Raw genomic sequence first — 19,167 nt, 5'->3', positions numbered from 1 at the left:
CAGCAATTAAGAATGAAATAATACCAAATGAAGTTGAAATTTTAGTAAGAACTGTCAAAGTACTTCTTTCTACTAATATACAAGTGCTAGTTTCCCAATTCTCCTTTGAACAGAGTTGGCAGATCTGTTGCAGCTCACTTACTATGTTCTCTTGCTGTACTATTAAAGTCCCAACAGAACTAAGTGTCTAGCAGTGTTTCAGACAAAATAGTTCTTATTTGATTATTTCCCCCACAGACAGAAAACTTTCCTTTTCCTTCACGGGAAGCTATTTTAGAACTTTAAATTCCTAAATAATTTGCATTGAAAGAATTGAAAAATAAGTCCTTTAACAGATAGATAGATACTTTAACAGAAGTAGTCATTAATTATTTAGACAGTTCTTTGATCATTTAAGTAAAATTTAACTGTTACACACACGGTTCAGGAAGTTCAAAGATACATTAATTAGAAGATATGCTGGGCAATTAAAAAACAGAGGTGCTAGGAAGAGTATTAAAGCATATGTAGTTTTCATGCTAGGTTCAAAGAGCTGTATAAAATATGCTAGACAGAAGAGACTGAAAAGCAGCTAGTCTGAAAGCCAAATTCCAAAGTCACACTCAAAGAGAACCAAATATCTGATAAACTAGAACAGTAAAAATCAATTAAAAAGGCAGACAACCCACAGAGAATCAAACCTAAATCCTAAATGCAAATTATTCACAAGTAAGAATGCTGGAACTTCTCATCTGTATCACATTAATAAGTTTTTCATTGACAGAAAGGACAGGATTTATTAAAGGGAAGAGACAGCCTGTTTAAAGAATTCTTACCAGCACAAGCACAGGACTCTCTCCTTGCACTTCACAAGGACCTGCATCCTTGCCTTTCTGTGGAGATTCTACAGAAAGCTCTTTCTTAGGATTTCTGTTTGTTCTTGCCTGCATTCTTTCATTGAAAATACAGACAGCAGCAAAACTGTATGTTTTTTGGCATCAAAGTAATCCACATGCCAGTGATTCAGTGAAAACAAAAGCTTTTTCCCTGGCACAAGCAGCACAAAGCAAAAACTAGTCTAACTTCTCAGCTGCAGTTTGCTAAATCTGTTATGGTGGGAATGCATGACAGACAAAGGCCAGCCCCTAAACATGCTGTACTCCTCTGGGGAAGGAAAAAAAAAAAGGTGGATCCATTTTAACGCCTTAAGGTTATGAGTCAAACACAAAAGAGAATGTGCATATCTAAAATTACTATGTAAAACAGGTTGAGTATTTTGCAGCATGTATAAAAATCAAGGCTTCAATAATTCAAAAATATTTTAAGTGTAAGAATTAGTCACTTATAGACAACTGTGTCTTTTTAGAAGCATGAAACCCTAACTATTGTGCTTTTTAAAATTTTTTGCAATAACGTCACTTACTCAGGTGCTATCAACAATCCGCCACTAAGCAAGGACATTCTCCCTGAACAGATACCCTACTCTTTTTTGGGGGTAGAGTGGGCATGACCTTTTTTATCTTAGTGCTAAATCTGTATTAAAAGTTTCACTTAACACCAAAGTTTTAGTGCCTTCACACTAAAAATCTTACATACTCTACAAAGATACTAACTCAAAATAAAATTTAAAAAACTTAACTCTTCAACTACCAGTATCCCTCTGCCTCCTTCCTCTCTTCAGCCAGTTAGCTCACTCCTGTATTGCACATTATTTGTGCTCATTCCTCATTCCTCACAACCCTTCAACACTGTAGGTGTCCATGACTGCTCAACGTCCAAAAACACAGAGAAGACAATGCAAAAAAAAATCTTCATTTTGAGAGAAGGCAGTTGGGAAGAAGACACTTGTGCAGCCATGAAGACCAGCCAGCCCTCGCTCGCTGCCTCTGGCCAGTACCAAACCCCGCAGGGTGTCAGCCCTGCCGTGTGAACAGCTTGCAGAAATGTCTCCTGGCCTCAGGATATCCAGGCTACAACAGCGCTCCGTGGCTGCTCTCTTCCTTCCAGTCTTTAATTACAACATAAACTCAATCACAGAATTCACAGAATCACAAGGTTGGAAGAGACCTTCAAGATCATCCAGTCCAATCCAAACCCCAATACCTCAACTAAACCATGGCACCAAGTGCAACATCCAGTCTATTTTTGAACTCATCCAGGGATGGTGATTCCACTACCTCCCTGGGCAGGTGACAAGTAATGCTTCAACTTTGCTTTTTTAACCCAACCTACTCTCTTACCATAGCACTGCTTATAGCCACTGTTCAACACACAAATACAGTGGCAAAATAAGAAGCAGCATTTTTATTGGAATAATTTCTGTGCAATCGCAAAGAAATTTTGTAAGCAACCTAGATGATATTTTTGGAAATTTTTAAGGTTTGACTACTCTAACTTCTGCACACAGTAGTTTTAGCTAAATTCTCCTGGGGAAAAAAAGTGAATGGAGATGAGCAGTTTTCTCCAGGTTTTGAGAGGAATATTTTGGTTTTCCCTTTGTTTCTTTTCAACACTAATGAGTTGCAACCTCCAAGTTCACAAACCTCAGTAGCTGTATTTACCAAGCAAAAATACATCTGAGAGAAAATTCAACTCCCCAGAGAAACACATCCTTATTTTAGACTCTCTGTCTACTAAGGAACCAGACAGCTGTGGAAACTAAGCCACCACCTTCATTCAGCTCTCAGTTCTCTTGGGACAGTTAGTTATCTCAGTTCAATATAACTCACATCCTAAATTTAACTTGGCATAGACTTTTATCTATTCTCTAGTAGAAGAGAAAGTCACCTTAAACTGCAGAAAGCAGATGAAGTTGTGGAGAAGCACAACTATCCTACTTTATCACTAGTATTCTTAAGAAGGCACAACTTGAGGCAGAGGTTTCTTGTTCTTCAGAGCTAACATAAGATGTTGATCTCCCTTTCTCTTCCTCCTCTCTCCACTCTCACACTTGTGTATCATACTCCTATTTCAGCCTGCACTCGTGAAATTGAGTCTGAACAGGTGTCCACAAGTCTGAAATTGTGTCCACAATGCAACTACATTTCTAAAGAGTAAGAAATAATAATATTTATTTATTGTCTAGACAATAATGATTTATTGTGTTTCTGACTTTTTCCCTAGGAGATACAAGTTCCATCCATGTACTTTTTAAGCTGCCTCTCTCATACTGAGAAATTAAACTCCAGAAAGCAGTACTTTATGAAGCTTCATTAAGAGTTAAGAAGGAAAGCAGCAGTTCAGTCAGATTTACAAAACAGATCTTCCTGTGTAAAGTAAGGTACACAATAGTTCAAGAACATTTAGTTACACTTTTTATTTTGCACCAGCCCCCTTTGTTTCCAGAGAACGGAAGCACAGAACAGCTTAGACTAAATTACACCATTACTTGAGGATGCAGCTGCCAAACAGGAATTTGTTTCATTGAGATGGTCTGCAATTATACTTAACTGCAACCAGAAATGCACAACCTTATTATGAAAAAGGCATTTGTGAACACTCATACTAATAAAGGCTTTAAAATTATATACATTGCAAGTAGTATTTCTGCTTAATTTAACAATGCATTCTTCTTCTAAATGGCAACATTATTTTACCCTGGGCAGGTACTTCTCCTGAATGCATCTGGATTACTTTAATTCAGTATAAATGTGATTTTCTTTCCCTGCCATTCTCCCTACTCTTCTCCAAATGTGATGAGGGACAAGAAGAAAGCCAACAGGCTAACATTTTTATAACATCAGTTTAAAGATATAGAAGCTGTTTTTCCTTATGAATGACTCATGTAATTTCTAGCTCGCATTTCACTCACAGATACACCAGTAGAAGAGGTTCTTTCATGTAACAAAAACAGAAGTGTGAGGCAGTACCTCTGGAACTGTATCCTGCATGAAATAGACCTTAACTGCCAAATTGATGTGTACTTCCAACATTCATTTTCTGTTGAGGACTTAGTGATTACCTCAAGAATTTAATTAATTTAAAAACACTTAGGGGGAAAAACCAACCAAACAAAAAAAACTGCAGCAAAAATATCAAAGCAAACCAAACAAACAAAATCCCAAGAGATATTGTCTATTCAGGCATCACACTGTCAAAATATTTAAGCTACTTTAATAAAGTAGTGTATTGAAACAATTTACCAATAATACAGTTAAATTCAAAAAGTGAAATATGAAAACCAGAACTTTAGGATATGATGAAACTTTTATAATCTTGTTACATGACCTGTAGTTTTAACCTCCTTAACTGCAATTTTTAAAAAGTAACAAAAAAAATACTCAGTTTGTTGCATCAGTCAGTTAGTTACCTCAATAATGATCAACAGAAAATCCAGAAATATAGTGCATACACAAAAAATGTCACACAAAAAATGTGCAAAAACTGACTGCATTTCCAACATGGCTTTCAAAATTGCAGGAAATGACTGGCTAGAAACCTATCTGCAAAATGACTCACATTATTATGGAAACAATGCAATTCATCTTTTTACAAACATTGTGGCTTGAAGGACTTCACATGGTACTTTTAGCAACCATAGTTTTCACACCACTTCCAACAGCCAAATATTTGTCTCTCTTCTTGCATCATACAGTCCTAAGGAACAGCCTAATTAATTACAAAATTACATAGGTAACAAAGTTCTGGCATACCCCAGTGATTCATCCAGCCAATCTGCTGCCCAAAAGACAAAAGATTTGATTCCTTCAAATCACTTTTCCCTTCAAGAACTTACTTAGCTAATGCACAACATCACATAAAAAGTGAGTGATGATAAGAGAACAGGCAGCCTATGAAAACTTCCTCTGAACTTTAATGGAAGAAAAGATGACTACCCAGCCTCTGTGTAGGAGCAGCCTAAAATCTGTGTAGTTTGGTTTGATGGCCCTTCTTTTGCTTCAAGTCCAACTTAAAGTTGGCATCAAGGTCACTAAACCTACTGGCTATAATTACAGGCACCAAACTTGCCTCTCTAAGGTGTTCTAGGGAAAGAACTGTCCCTAACCTATAGCAGTCAGAGGGAGAGGAGTTAGAACAAGAGAAGGAATAATATTACTGTAGGTTTGCATGTCCTGTATCTGGAAAAACAGAAGGATTTTATATTATTTGCTAAAACCCTACAACTGTTCTCTGCTCTGAGGCTACACTCTCTACTTTGTGTCTCTAAATTCCCTGGCAACTCACAGCATCTCTTAAAAAATAATTCAAAAATGAGAAGGATAGGTAACTGGAGAGGGTTGATGCTTTGTTTTGCTAGGGCTTTGGGAGTTGGGTTTCTTTGGTTGGTTGGTTTTTGGTTTGGGCTGGATTTCTAAGGCAATAGCTCATCTGAAAATATGGACCCACCTTAGCAGTGTGACAAGAACCATTAAAAGCCAGTACTTCTTGCTCTCCTCTGTATTAGTACAAGATATTCCAGCACTGCCCTCCCACACCTGGCAGCTTGCCCTGCAGCTGCATTCAAAGCTAACATTTCACAAGTCAGTGGAAGATTCAGTGTTGCAGCTATATGTATCTCAATGCTGCCAAGTTTCATAAGTGACCAACAGATAAGGGCTTCCCTGGAAGAACATATGCACAAGTTCAAGAAAAAGGCTGATAGCAGATGGAATGCAGCATGCAATTCACCTAGCAATTCCCTGCCATCCATGCTACACTCAGATGAAATAGAAAAAGTCACACAAAACTGAGGAAAACTCCTTCTATGGCAAACACTGCAAATGTGTAATTTGCAGTCCCACCAATAAGAACATTCTCAATTGGAAACAGGGATGAGAAAAGAAAATGTGTAGGATACAGATAGGAGTGTGCTGCACATTATGCAACTTCTTGTGTTCACTTTCTTTGGCAAAGCAAGAAATAAGCCTATTTCACAACAGGGAGAACCACAACCACCCTTTGTAGAGGTACCTCTAAATCAGTATGAATGACACAATCTTAAATTTTGCATTGCAGGGAAAATTACTCTCAAAACACTACTTTTAGGGAGAGAGTTAAGTAGCCTGGATAGGACAGAAATGCTAAGATACTACACAGAACAGATCTCAATCATGAGTAGGTTGCATCAATCAAAAAAATGTGACACCAATGTAGAGGTCCGTACTACCACTCAAGAAGCTGGACTAAAAAAGCCTTTCTTTTAGCAGCAGTATAAAGTTAAAGGATTCTTGCAGTGAGCACCTCTATTGGACCCACAGTGATTCTGCACAATGCAGTTTTTAAAAGCCTTATTTCACAGAATAAGAATTTGGCTAAATTTGTCAAATTTGTCAACACAGACATGGCATTATATAGTAGCTTAGTTGGGGCACTCTTACACAGTGACAAATAAAAACCAAAACAAATGTAAAATCACAGCAAAGCTAAAAAAAATACAGATTAACATTTGTCCATGTCACATATCTGCATACCATTATCTATGAAGTATCAACTTGTGATGCAATTAATTTCATACCATCTTAGTAGGAATGTTTTTGGGCAAAACCAGACTTCCTTAAGGTCCATGGGGAAAAATAAAAGAAAACAAATCAAACAAATAGGAGATGTCAAGATCAAAACTGCACTTCTGAATGAACTGTGGTCCTGACATATGTCCTTACAGACAGGACAAATACCAGCAGACTGACTGTGGAAACAGTATTGGATTAAAGATGGCTTTTTTCCTAACTGGACAGGACCTTATGACTATCAGAAACTAACAGGGCAGAACAGATCCAAAAGTGGATCAAACCCCCAAGTCTGAAGATCTCTCCAATGGAAGCAGTTCTGTGCCAAGCAAGCCTGAGGGATGGGGGAGGAAGGGGAGGCGTGGGAAGGTGCCTGGAGTGTTCAGGCCCAGGTTGGATGGAGCTCCAAACAACCTGCTAGGGGAAGATGTGCCTTCCAAACCAAAGGATCCCATGATCCTATGATTTACTTTAGTTGCATTTAATTTCATGACAGAATAGGGTACCTACATCTATAGATGAGTCAAATGAGCATTGAGGCTGTTCCTAAAGCAAGTGGATAGAAGTATTAATCAAGAAAGAGGAGCAGAGGTGTGAACTCCTTTCCATATGCTCATGAAGTCTACACTCTAGTCTTAAAAGCTTTATATGTGCAGCTTCTCCAACACAGGAGTCTTCTTCTCATTCCTTAAATCCATATAAAACTTTACAGGGGGTTTTCAGGAATTTTTTGTATGGGTTTTTTAGGGTGGTTTAGGGGTTTTTTTTTGGTTGGATGGTTTTGTTTGGGTTTTTTGTTTTGTTTGGGTTTTTAGGGTGGTTTAGGGGTTTTTTTGGTTGGATGGTTTTGTTTGGGTTTTTTGTTTTGTTTGATGGGTTGTGTTGCTCTTTGGAGTTTTTTAAGCTCCACACATTTTGACTTCTTTCAGCACAAGATACCCTTCTGCTACATTCAAAGGGAATATGTTTTCCACCTGGATGTAAACTGGGGCCACATTTTTGGGTTGGGTAGCACATATCTTTCTGTGCTAGTCCAACACATTTTGTCATTGATGAACAATGGATTATGCATGCAGACTTGACCAACTATCCTGATTTTACACCCAGGCCTGAAGACATTTTTCCTGAAGATAAAATGCTTAACCTTATCTTCTGTATGCCAGGGCACTGAGTGCTTGCCAGCCTGTTTCTGACAGTCCTCTCATGCATCTTTCAAAGATGTGTATTTGGTGTAGGTACTATGCACTTGGTGAATATGTGCTGCAATTTCCCCTGCTGAGAGGGCAGAGGGATATGAGGATGGACATTCGAGCATTCTTCCCAAAGGAATCTAATGAAAGGTCAAAACAAAAGAAGCCTACAGAAACCATCAGGAGATTTACCAAAACTACAAGTCAGCACATCAGCCGCCAGGTTTTTATTCAGGCAGAGCAGTAAGATGAAAGGAGATAAAAGAAGTGCTCTAATTCAAGTGACCCATGAAAAACCCCATGCCACAGTTAGATGCTGTACTCATACATATCTGTTTCCTCCTCATTAAGAGGCCTAATGAAGCCTAATGCTCCCCTTGCTGATGAGTAAAAGCCACTGGTAATACAGTTACAAGTTGAAGCAAGTTATGAGAGTGCAACAACAGACTAACTCGTACAAATTGTCTGCACACCATTACAGAATTGCTGCATAAGCTGTTTGAGCATATTAAAATAAAACAACTTCCACTTACTCAGCACAATTACTTCCTCAGAACTCTCTCCCTTTTATATATTTCTACTAAACCTTTCTACCTCATACAAACAAGTTGATATTAATTTGCAAATTCAGACAGCAAGAACACACCTTAATATCAGCTGTTCAGTAAATGAAGGCTTTAGAGTTTATTTAAAATATAACACATTAAATTAAGAAGAATCTTTCTTAAAAATTATACATATATAGTTCATTTTGAAACCAAAATATCTGCAACTTGAGTGTCTCCTGTGGAGTTATTTCCAGAATGATGTAGCTCACTGCTGTCATTAGTCAATCTTCCCACAAGTCCAGACTTTGGTATATCTTAAAAGATGTCACAGTTTATTAATAAACCAGATGACTCATGAGCAACACAGGAAAAGCAGTCACCAAAAAACTCAGGAACACCTAATGATGATGCTGCTGTCAAGTCAACTGGTGACACACACTAAGACAGTGCAGCTACTAAAATGCAGCAGGTTCTGTTTCCAGCCAACACCTAAATCTACCCTATTAAAAGCTGTGCACGTGCTATTTCAAAATGCCCCGCATTTCTTTTCAGAAACTGTGTAAGAGCAATTTAAATAACAGATATTTTCAACACCAGACATAACAAATTTAAAGACTACTTGAAATTATCAGGCCCCATCTTGCACAAGCTACAGCCACCATACTAACTTAAGTAGGTTTACCAAACCACAAGGTTCTAAAGCTTAATGAGAGAAATGCCAGCACTGGATAGGCCATTAAAAGCAAACTGGACAGAAAGCATTTCAAGCATGGGAAAAAAAGGAGTTGTTTTCTGCAATTTTCAGACAAATAAGTAAAAAATAAGTGAATGTCCTTCAGTGCAGTCCATCTCACTGCAGAATTTTCTAGCTCTTCCATAGGTACTAGTAACCCACTCACCCCAGCTTCTTCCATCACCAAATACTTCAAGGGGATTGTTAGCAAGCCTCAAACTTGTAAAATTTTGCTAGTTCTGCTATCACCACATCATTTATCCTTGCTCATTTTCCACCTTTATCAACCACCCAAAATAGCTGTTTATGACCTGACTTGTACACTGACATTTGACTCTGAGATAATGTCAGCTTATACAGTGATAACAAAAAAAACCCCAAAACCAAAAAAAAAAAACCCTAAACAAAAAAAGAATATTAATATAAAAAGAAATAACATGCAATATTCTTGTGCAGATTAATTTTTTTTAATCACAGGAAAATTGAGAAAAATTAAGTAAAGTAAGTAAAGTAAATGAGCACTCCAGCTAGTATTCTGAAACTATGTCCTTCAACTTACTACAAAATTAAGCCCATTAAAATGTTTTCTCAACACTTGCCAAACATAAATATGCCCAAGATGGGCATTTGGTGAAAATATAATTTCATTAATTTTGGTGCAACTTTTAACAGTATCTCAAACTAAATTTATAATCTTTAATTAAAATAAAGATCCTTATACACGTGGACCTAAAGACCCTACAAGACCCCATGTTCTAGCAACACAAAGTGACAGGTTAGAAATATGCCTGAAGCTAAGCTATACCATTTTCATTGCAAGTTTGAATGACATGAGGTGGACAGAAATAAACTGTACTCGTGAGAACACATTCTCAACATGGGCTTCATTTTATCTTTCCTTCAAGCAATCAAAAGAGCAGGTCCTCTTAAGATAAAACTTTAATTAGATTTAACTAGACTTTAGATTTAACCTCCTGACATCTGGGTTAAAGGGTAAATAAGAAAAACATATGCTAAATCAACTGCCTCTGCCTCCTTACTTTCTTCTCAGAAGAGGTGATTTGTTCTTCAAGTGGAGCTACTTTCACTGGAAATTTTCAGGTTTTCAACATGGATTTTACAAGAGGATCAATGTGTTGTTAACTGAAAGGAGTCCCTGAAATTCACTGGTGTTTTGACAGTAGCTCTGTATCTGGAGATATTTGATCCAAAGTGGCTACACAGACGTGATAGGAGGTACAGCCAAACAGGCTAAGCTAAGACATTGCAGCGCAGATATGTTACAGCACAGACAAAGAGGTGAAACCACACACCCACTTGCATCTGTTGCAACAATCACCAAAATAAAAAACAACACAAGCAAGAGACACTGCTTTTGGTGGCACTCTTGGTCTTGGCCATACAGGTTTTCTTTAGAAATGAGATTTCTGGAGCCTCCACCTCCATGCACAGCTTCTTGATGAGAAGTAACACAATTTGTGCCCCTGAAAGCCACCACTTTGGAAGGGAAAGAGCTAGACAAGGTAGCTTTCATAGCAAAGCCTGCAGACATTATGTAATGAGATAAATGAGTAATTTAAGAGATACAAGTCCTATATACTTCGACAAGTTCCATAAAATCACTTGTCACTGTTGCCGGGATTGCAGTATCTTCCCCCTCCTCCCCATTCTTCAGAGAATCCCACTTCCCAATCTTCAGGGCTAAATCTGTAGCAATTGCTCCCCACCCTCAGACAACACCTAAGAAAGCAATAGTCAGTGCCAGTTCTGATTATCAAGAGCACGACCTTTAAACAAACTCCTGGTTTGTTCTTGCAAAACCCTGACTTTTATTTGTCTGGACTACGCTGGTCCATTACAATGAGCAGGAAGTCATTCTGACTCCTTGATTCCACACACGCCTCCACACTAACATTCAGGTATTTTCCCCGGAAAATACCTTATCTTAATCCACTACTTCCAGTTAAACCAAACTACCAAAGCCATAAAGGAAAATTCAAAAAAGTAATGTCATTATTTAAAAGCATCTAGACATTTTGGAATTGGAAATAATCCAACTCCTCAAGAGACAGATGTAGAACTTCAGTTGCAAATGGCAGCTTAAACATATCTTGCCAGTTTGTATCAATTCTGAAGGACAAAATTAAAGAAAAATAATTGCTGGAACAGTATCATGTGAAACAAAGAAAAAATATATACAAAAACATTTCACTGCATACTCCAAGTTGCAGTAAGTCATATTACATTAAAAAAAAGAAGTATTTCTTCATTCACTCACCTAACTATATGCAGAATTCTAGGCCAGTAAGGGTGTTAGGTCTTAAATTCAATGGGTTACCAAAGTAATTGAAAGTACTCATTACACAGAATTTAACAAATTTCTAACAATATTCCGTATGAGGCTAACTTAAAAATGGCTAACAGTGTAAAAAGGCTTCTAATACCCAGAGGAAGCCATTTTATTTGTAATATCAAACTATATTAAGCAAATGCAATGCTATCATGAAGGGTAATATACATACTATAAGTTATTGAAAGCATCTGAAGACAGCTCAGATTATTCTGTGTTCTTTCCTAGAAGCTTGTGTGTGTATCCATGAATAGAAATATACATGTGTGCATACATATACACTTTCACACATATGTGCAACCACACACCTGTTTTTTCCCTTAAATTTCAGTTCAGCAAAATAAAAAGGACCTGAACAGCACAAAGGCAACAAAAGCTTTATGAAATTTCAAAAGACTTTCCATAGCTGCAGTTGCACAGCATGGTTATGCCAGCAAGATAACAAGCTCAAAATCTGTCCAGCTATTTCAGTGCACCACGCCCCTCTCATCCCAACTACCGAGCCAGTGACAAAGCAATTAGCAAGTAAACTCAAACTGGTTTGAATTAAAATTAAAATCCTTAACTAGCCCAATTGTGAAGCAAGTTATGCACATTAGTTAGCTCTTGCAATTCCACCCCCTCAAGCCTAAATGTAATACACCTGACGCAGGAACACGTCACAAACCTGGGGGGTACCAAGACCACAGTCTCACTGTAAAGCCTGGTTTCTTTACATCAGGAAACACCTAGAAAGTCTTTCAGAGCAAAGCAGGTTCAGGAAACAGTTATTGCTACCTTTAACCATTTTTTTCCCTTCTAGAATGCTCCTGTATTCCTTTCAGGAAGGTAAACAGAAATAGAACAGTTAAACCATTTCAGAGAAAAAAAATGCACTCAAATCCCTAAGAAAAAAATAAACCTTAAATGCTGGGTTACTGTTTCCTCAACAATGCCTTCCTCAGTTTTTTCAAAAAACATAACCATCAGTTGTTCCTCAGTCCAAGTGCCAAATACATTCCAAGAGTATGTTTAGAAAGATCTAAGAGCACACAATCTTCTACAACAATTACAGAGTGGAAACTCTTCAGAGCTATCATATAAATCTAAATGATACAAGGAATATGAATCTTAAGCTTTAACATTACAGCTGCATGCACACATACATAACATGCCACATACATGCACTAACATCCTACAACATCAGGACAAGATACATATCCATGTCTGTGCATAGCAGATGTTAAACAAACATGTTATTCTAGTTTTAGTTTAGCTTTCAATTAGCAGATAAAATTATTAATGAAACAAGTTTTTATTTACCAGGAATGAATGAATCAATATTTCTGAATCTTCATCTGGCAAGCTGAATGCTGTGTATTCAAGGGCATTGTTTTCCCCTTGCTGTTTGCATATATAACCACAGTTTCTCTCAAAAACTGTACGAATGCCTTTAAACAGAATCACACTTGTCGTGCAACCCATTCCCAATCTGTTGAATTTTGCATTTCTAGCAGCCCTGATTGCATTTGCAGAATGTCTTCTTCCGTTGCTCGACTCAAGTAATTTTCCTGTGCTTTGCAGAAATATTTCTTTGTACAATCCTCATTATGTCCCACATTTAGTATGTTCCTCGACTAGAAACCATCAGCTACGGAAATGTAATCCTATTTGCTTAAGCCAAATACTGCCAAAAATCCAGCGGCTGAAGACAAAAAAAATCAGAGGGCGATGAAAAGCAGAGGATACCTCAGCTGTAGAAGACAGGAGGCTTTCAGCATGTGCTGCACTCCACGAGAGAGATGAAAAGGTATTCCAAGGGGTTATGGAAAGAGCTCCTGTATTCAGAGATCCTCAGAACATAATCAAAGATGAAAGGAAACTGCAAAGATACTGCTGCAGTTTCTGCTGCCAGCCACAAAGAATCCTCATCTGCTGCAAGAAAGCAGGCTCCCAGAATGCTTAGCACAGAGTTCGTACTGGCAAACACTTCTTTACTTGACCTACATGTGCTTTTTAATGTCTGAAACAAAAAGCTTCAATATAAAACACTGGAAATATGAGGGGGAAATACTAAATCACTGCTGCTATGCAAAGAAAACAGCATGCTATGTACACTTCTTTCAATCAAACCTGTACGTCAGAGCATGCTATTATCAGTTCAGGCAAACCACAAGGGAGCTGAAGACTGTCTTCACTTTTCCCTTTCTTTCTTACATGCAAAGTGATTTGTCAGTTCCCACCTGACAAAAGCTGAATTTACCAGTCCTTGACTGCAAATAATCAGTTGCAATTGCAATAATTGCAATTTTCTTAATCACAAAAGAAAAGGAAAAACAAACAAAAAAGGCTGTCTAGTTCAGATCAACATCCACCTCTAAAACAAAAATATACAATGAAATTTAAAATACATATATTTCTTGGTTTTATAGTGACTCACACCTGTACTGACTGAATTTATCACTACAGGGTACTAGTTCACATACTGCAACACTACCTGTTGTACAAGCACATAAATATCTTTAACTGACATTGGGAAGAAATGTCAAATTTTTAAAAGCACTTTTAAAGGTAAACAATTTGCAAAAAATAACTGTTCCAATCCACATCACAAGAGTGCTGTGTCACCCTGTCAGAGTGTGCTGGTGAGTTTTATATTTCTGCTAAACTGAAAGCACTTATTTACTTACCAAATTGTAAAATTGGATGAAAAAGTGAACTTACAGCATCACAATTGTTGCAGTGGAGTTAAAACAAGCTAAATTAAAAGCAGGGAGGGAGGGAATAAACAGATTCAAGATGTCAGCTACAGATTTGTCCCCATGAAATTTTCTTCTCAAGGAAATATTTGCAAGCTATAATAATACTTCTCAATAAATATTTCAGACTTAATACCATTTTTCCCTAACATCTGCCTAGCTAATACATGTCTATATGCTTCTCATTACATTTCTAATCTAGATAAAACACAGTAACATGCAGACACATCAATAAAAAAACTCCAAAAACCCAACAATACTAGACAGTGATCCAAGTAGCTCCTGTCAGTCCCATATTCAGAAAGGCAGAAGTTAGACCATTTCTCATACTGGGAGAAATACCAATTGTTTTAAGGCAGTTCTGCTAATAATGAGCAGCTTTATCATAAGGGGGAACAAAGAAAGTCATGGTGAAGAATTTGGCATAAATTCTACTATGAAGGACAGAGATACTTCATACATAACCATGAAGCTTGCACAGCAACGTCTCCCTACCTATCTTACCCTCTTTGAAAAGAAGAAGTAGGTCAGTGAGGAAATGCAGTGCTCCATTCACTAAGGCTGCATAACGACATCCTTACAAACATGCAAGGGAAAACAGCCATGGGAATTACCACCGAAGGCATTCCCCAAAAATACATTCAAGTTAACTGTTTCTAGTGCAGAAGCCCACTTTGTTCCCATCTGAAATGTAGGATTACAGAGACCTGACAAAGTTCAGGTTATACACACGGTATCAAAAGTTAAGAGATCATTAAAAGGAAGCACTGATTAAAGGGTTTTCCATGCAATTTCAAAGACTTTATAATAGCAAATAGCAAATGCCTCTAGCAAAAAAAAAAAAAAAAAAAAAAAAAAAAAAAGTAGCTAACACCTTAAGAGAGTATGAGAAAAACAGGTCAGTTAACAAGAAGTTATCATGCACAAGGCAGTTCTTCCACATGTCTAGAAAATTACCTTACTTGTAAAATACTAGCTAGGTTATGGAGAAACAGGAAGACAAAAAATTTTAATTTGAAAGGACAAACACCATAATCTAACTCAGGTTGGAAATGACCCTGGGAGGTGTAATAATTCAAAACCAATTAAGAGAAAATTTAATTCCAACTATACCTTGAATAAATTTAGCATCAGGTTTCTACAGTATTTTAGAAACAGCAACTGAAACTGACATGGATCAACACAGTGGTAACACCACCATGAAAAGCATCCTCATCAGTCTAGAACTTCCTCATGAGGAGAAGGGGAGGGGCAGGCACTGATCTCTTCTCTGAACAGTGACAGGACTGAGGGAATGGCCTGGAGCTGTGTCAGTGGAGGTTTGGGTTGGATATTAGAAAAAGGTTCTGCCCCCAGAGGGTGTTTGGGCTCTGGAACAGCTCCCCAGGGCAGTGCTCACGGCACCAGCCTGACAGAGCTCAAGAAGCTTTTGGACAATGCTCTCAGGCATATGGTGCGACTTGGGAATAGTCCAGGGCAGGGCCAGGAGTCAGACTCTATGGTTCTTGTGGGTCCCATTCAACTCAGCTTAGATTCTGTGATTCCAAACAGATCTTGAAAGGGAAATCATTATGGGGACATGTGGGGTAGGAAGAAACCACAGGGAGTGGGAGAAACCTGAATAGTATACAATGCAAAGAAGTCTGCCAACAATCAGACTTTTCATTAATTTGGTGCAAAGTGGAAGTTTCCAGCTTCATTAAGGAGATTCCTTGAATTATAATCAGCAACCACACTGCACAAGCAGTGACCATCCGGGCAGCAATGTGACACAATGCAATATTATTCACTTCAGTTTCACATCTAAAAGTGAAATGGTGTCATGGCTTAGTAAAGGTATTCCCCAATTTAGTGTCCCCACCGAAACATTCCAAACCATTGCCATTGAAACACTCCTCATTCATTGCCCCCTGCTCTTCCACAATGTGGGTGGCTGGAGAACTAGAGGCACAAAGATCACAGGCTGAGAGAGGAACAATTTCCAGGAAACAGCAATTAAATAAGAAAACACAGTAACAGCAGCAACACTAATAACAGTGTACAAGAATGAGGTGAATGGTTCACACAATTGATCACCACACACCCCTGGTAACACCAGAACCACCATCACACTATCCCCACTGCAAGAGACCACTTCCCCTGTCCCCAGAAAATGACATAAGGTGGTAGAGAGTAACCTCTGGGAAAAAGCCATGCCCCTCCTGGTTACTGCAAATATTAACCCTGTCCTGGCCAAAACCAGGACAAATGGGAGGCCAGAAAAATTCTTACAAAGGTCTGACAGCACTTTGCCCACTGAAGAGAGCTAAAAGGTAGCCCAAGGTAGGTAAAAGTCTTAATCCAATGGTAAAAATACCAAAGCAGAACAAATCAATATATGAACAAGCCTGGACTGTCCATATGAGCACCAAACTACCCATTGCAAACTGCCTTTAGCTGAGCCTGGGTTATGGAAAGTCTTTTTCCATAAGGCAGGGAGTGGAGGAGAGGAATGTAAGGCTACAGGGAGGAGACAACACTAATGCCTGCCTTCTCCTGGTTTATGCAAAAGGGCATACACCAGAAAGCATGCAGTCTTACAAGCTATTTGTGTTAGTATAATTGCAAACATTGCACCCCTAAGCCAAACCCTCATTTATATGGGGAACAACAAGCTCCTCCCTGCTGCAGACTATATTCAATCTGCACTGACTGCACCAGGAGGACAAAAAAATTATTTAGGTGTGTTAGCTCCAGGTTATTCAGAATCATGTATTTTTGAGAAATGTTCTTTTGGAAAAGTAATAAAGAAGTTCTAGTTTCCTTCCAAAAAACAAAATTGCTTTAAGGACCCAACCACTCCTCTGATTACAGTAAATTACTAATAATCACTTTGCATTTGGGAACTGGAGGATTTCAAATCAACATGTTAAGCAATTCTTTGCCAACCAAATGAGTTCCAAGAAAGCATAATGACACAGGTACAAATTAAATGTGTGTTAGCAATCAGTTCTAAACAATGCTTACATGTTTCCATTTGACAATGCTTAATGTATACGAAGGCTAAGGAATCAGCCTCGGTTGATGTAAAATCTTCAGCTCATCCTATAAAATTCTCAGTATCAAAATGAGAACTTAGAGACTCCTAGACAGAAATAGAACAGTTAAGAGGGTAGAGGTCAAAACAGGGAGACCTTCCAATTGAATGGGTTACTACAAAACATGTTTCTGTCTTCAGAAAAACCTTGACTGAAGGAAAACACTTCATAGAGACACAGCCCCCTATCTGCAAGAGAGCATACTTCAGGGAGGATTCAAGCACCTAAGTCCTAGCATAAGAGCCACAAGAACATCCTTAACCACTTGAAACATTAGCAGCAGGTATTTGTATTTTGACCTACAAAGTTGTCCATGACAATTTAAATGCCCAAACTAATGCCATCTTGACATGACTGAACATCTGGTTCCTCAGATCTTACACATCCTGGCTGAATTCCATTTTTCACAAAACATGACAGCATTTGTAGGTGGAGGAGCACCACCTCTCATCTGGCAGCTGCCTGTACATTGGCTCAGAACATTTGAGATGGGGCCCTAAAGCCTCCTCAGTCCAGAGGTGAAAACCAACATCACTTGACATTTTTGGAGTGCCTTAACAAGCCAATGACGTATTTCAAAGGCAACACACTCCCTTCTGCCTGAAAAAGCTGTGCTGCAAAAAGACCTGAAGATCTAATAGCCCTGCAAGAGTAAAAAGAAGTGTATATCAAACACTTCATACTTAACAGGAGTGCTCATAGAGGACCAAAAGTTCAGATGTCAGTTCCTTTTGCAAATACTGTTTCTGCAATGACTGCTGCATGCAGATTTCATAGAAGAGTTTTACCAGGTAATTATCTTCAAGAAGTAAGGTTTCTTCAGAGAAAAGAAACTATGCTGAAAGTTTCTTTGTGGCCACAACAGGGAGTTTTATTTTGTCTTAAAATTCTTAAGCACTTGATTTGTCAAAACTAGTGCAGAGGATGTGTTTGAATTCAGATTATCCTTAGTTATCCTCATAGTTGCTCTCCAAAATGGTAAGGAGAATATGGAAAACTACAAGCTGGTCACATTCACTACAATCTCTAGGAAAATTATGATGCAAACCCTCCTGGAAGCCATTTCTTGACATACAGAGAGTGAGAGATGTATATCAGTTCCAAACAGACCACATGGATTTATTTAGAACAAAGTATGCCTGACCAGCCTGTTTGTCTTCTGTGATGTGATGGTTGGCTCTGTGGACTAGGAGACAGCATTGGACACTGAATACTGTTAGTGAAAGAATGCTTTGGGCAGTCTCCCATAGCATCCTTGCAGCCCAATTAGGCAGATGTGGTCTGGATGAGTGGGTATGGATGGATGAGGGGATAAGAATGACATCCTGCTGAACAGGGAGTTGAACATGCTGAGCAGGCTCCTCTGGACAAGAAAAACATTGATATATTGGACTGAGTCTAATGGAGAGCCATCACAGTGTTTCACATATGAGAAAAATCTAAGGGATCTTGCATAGTTCAGCCTTAAGTGAAGGCTAAAAGGAAATCTTATTGCTGTTGCAAAACCTAATGGGAAGCTAGAGAGAAGAGCCAGATTGTTCTTGAAGATACAGTCACAGAACAAGAGGAAACAGAAACAGAATATTCCATTTGCATAAAAGGATTTATTTACTTTCTCTTTAACCATGAGGCTACTGGGGTTAAAGTATTTCCATCTTTGTGGGTATAACAACCAGGTTGTCACAGTCTCTGAGCAACCTGCTCAGATCTGTTTTGAGCAGGGGATTGCACTAGGTGACTTCTAGATATCTGCATTTCAGGAAGTGCATTTCCATGATTCTGTGATGGTACACTGGAGAGCCACACACTAACCACTGAAACAGAAAGACAAAAGCTCCAAGAGAATTTCATCCTTCAGAAGAAAGCCAGGGTAGTTACTCCAGGAGTAGTCTCGAGAACAGTATCATTAAATTCCCAGTAATTTTGACTGAGCATCTGAGCACTCAGCAAGACCCTAAGAAGAGATTTTCATCCAACAGAAACAAAAAGCTACCATGACAATAGACATACTGAGTATAGCACCAGGCTGAAGACCAGAGGCAGTTTATCATTCATACAAGATGCCACGAATGTCAAAGATCAAAAGTAAAAGCAAATGCTCATGAA

At 38.4% G+C, this 19,167-nt stretch overlaps 1 protein-coding gene across 14 annotated transcripts in view; it reads right to left on the bottom strand.

The window, feature by feature from the left end:
* DOCK9 (dedicator of cytokinesis 9) overlaps positions 1-19,167 on the bottom strand; it is a 113,542-nt gene that overhangs the window by 82,598 nt on the left and 11,777 nt on the right. For 5 of the 14 annotated variants that reach the window (XR_010440098.1, XM_064712287.1, XM_064712305.1 and 2 more), the window contains exon 1: positions 12,549-13,165. The exons of 4 other annotated variants lie outside the window; for them this stretch is intronic. Coding sequence is in view for 9 of the 10 variants with exons in the window: in XM_064712287.1 (XP_064568357.1) it covers positions 12,549-12,710 (162 nt within the window). In the remaining variant the exon portion in view is untranslated. Of the gene's footprint in view, positions 1-815; positions 1,056-12,548; positions 13,166-19,167 lie in introns of those variants that run through there. 5 more of the 14 variants (XM_064712342.1, XM_064712294.1, XM_064712355.1 and 2 more) reach the window with 2 other exon arrangements.

The sequence above is a fragment of the Zonotrichia leucophrys genome, chromosome 1 (genome assembly GCF_028769735.1).
Source record: "Zonotrichia leucophrys gambelii isolate GWCS_2022_RI chromosome 1, RI_Zleu_2.0, whole genome shotgun sequence".
NCBI classification, from domain to species: Eukaryota; Metazoa; Chordata; class Aves; order Passeriformes; family Passerellidae; genus Zonotrichia; species Zonotrichia leucophrys.
The sequence above is the reverse complement of the archived record's forward strand: the minus strand, read 5'-3'. Positions and strand labels throughout refer to the sequence as shown.